Source organism: Phaethon lepturus, unplaced genomic scaffold (assembly GCF_000687285.1).
Source record: "Phaethon lepturus isolate BGI_N335 unplaced genomic scaffold, ASM68728v1 scaffold39435, whole genome shotgun sequence".
Taxonomy (NCBI): domain Eukaryota; kingdom Metazoa; phylum Chordata; class Aves; order Phaethontiformes; family Phaethontidae; genus Phaethon; species Phaethon lepturus.
In genome coordinates this window covers 246-1,002 of record NW_010539133.1, presented here as the reverse complement: position 1 = coordinate 1,002, position 757 = coordinate 246, and the positions used below count along the sequence as shown (strand labels likewise).

Genomic DNA, 757 nt, shown 5'->3' with positions numbered 1-757 from the left:
CCCATCCCCATCCCCATCTCCATCTCCATCTGTGTCTCCATGTCAGTCTCCATGTCCATGTCCTTGTCTACCCCCATCTCTGTCTCCAGCCCCATCCCATCCCTGTTTCCATCTCCATCTCCATCTCCACCTCCATGTCAGTCTCCATGTCTGTCTCCATCCCCACTCCATCTCTATCCCCATCTCTGTCTCCATCTCCATCTCTGTCTTCATGTCCATGTCCATGTCCATCCCTATGTCCATCTCTATCTCCGTCTCCATCTCCATCTCCATCTCCATCTCCATCTCCATCTCCATCTCCATCTCCATCTCCATCTCCATCTCCATCTCCATCTCCATCTCCATCTCCAACTCCATCCCTATCTCCGTCTCCATCTCCATCTCCATCCTCGTCTCCGTCTCCATCTCCATCATCTCCATCTCTGTCTCTGTTTCCGTCTCCACCCCCATCTCCACCTCTGTTTCCACCCCCATTCCCGTGCCGCACTGGGTGCTCACCCTCTGCTCCATGGGACCGTACCGCATCACCCCAGGGTACATATCCCGGGAGCTGCCTCCGTCTCCCGCGTGGGGGGGGTCCCACGACGTCTCACCTGTTACCGAATTATAGAAAAAAGCCTGTCCGCTGGCTTCGTCCACGTGCTGTTCCCACTCGGGAAACTCCGGGCTGTGGGCGAGCGAGGAGGCGGGAGAGACGGCGGGACTCACTCCATCTTCTGCCTGCCCAAAGGGACAATCCCACGTGGTCTCGCCCGTC

General features: G+C 57.2%; 1 protein-coding gene across 1 annotated transcript; it reads left to right on the top strand.

Moving 5' to 3' along the window:
- Nucleotides 1-146: 146 nt before the first annotated feature.
- On the top strand, nucleotides 147-320 carry LOC104620730 (putative uncharacterized protein DDB_G0290521; the record flags this gene model as incomplete). The annotated part of the gene is made up of 1 exon (XM_010287027.1): nucleotides 147-320. A coding segment is annotated over exon 1 (174 nt), but the record flags the coding sequence as incomplete, so codon positions are not given.
- Between the last annotated feature and the right edge of the window lie 437 nt (nucleotides 321-757).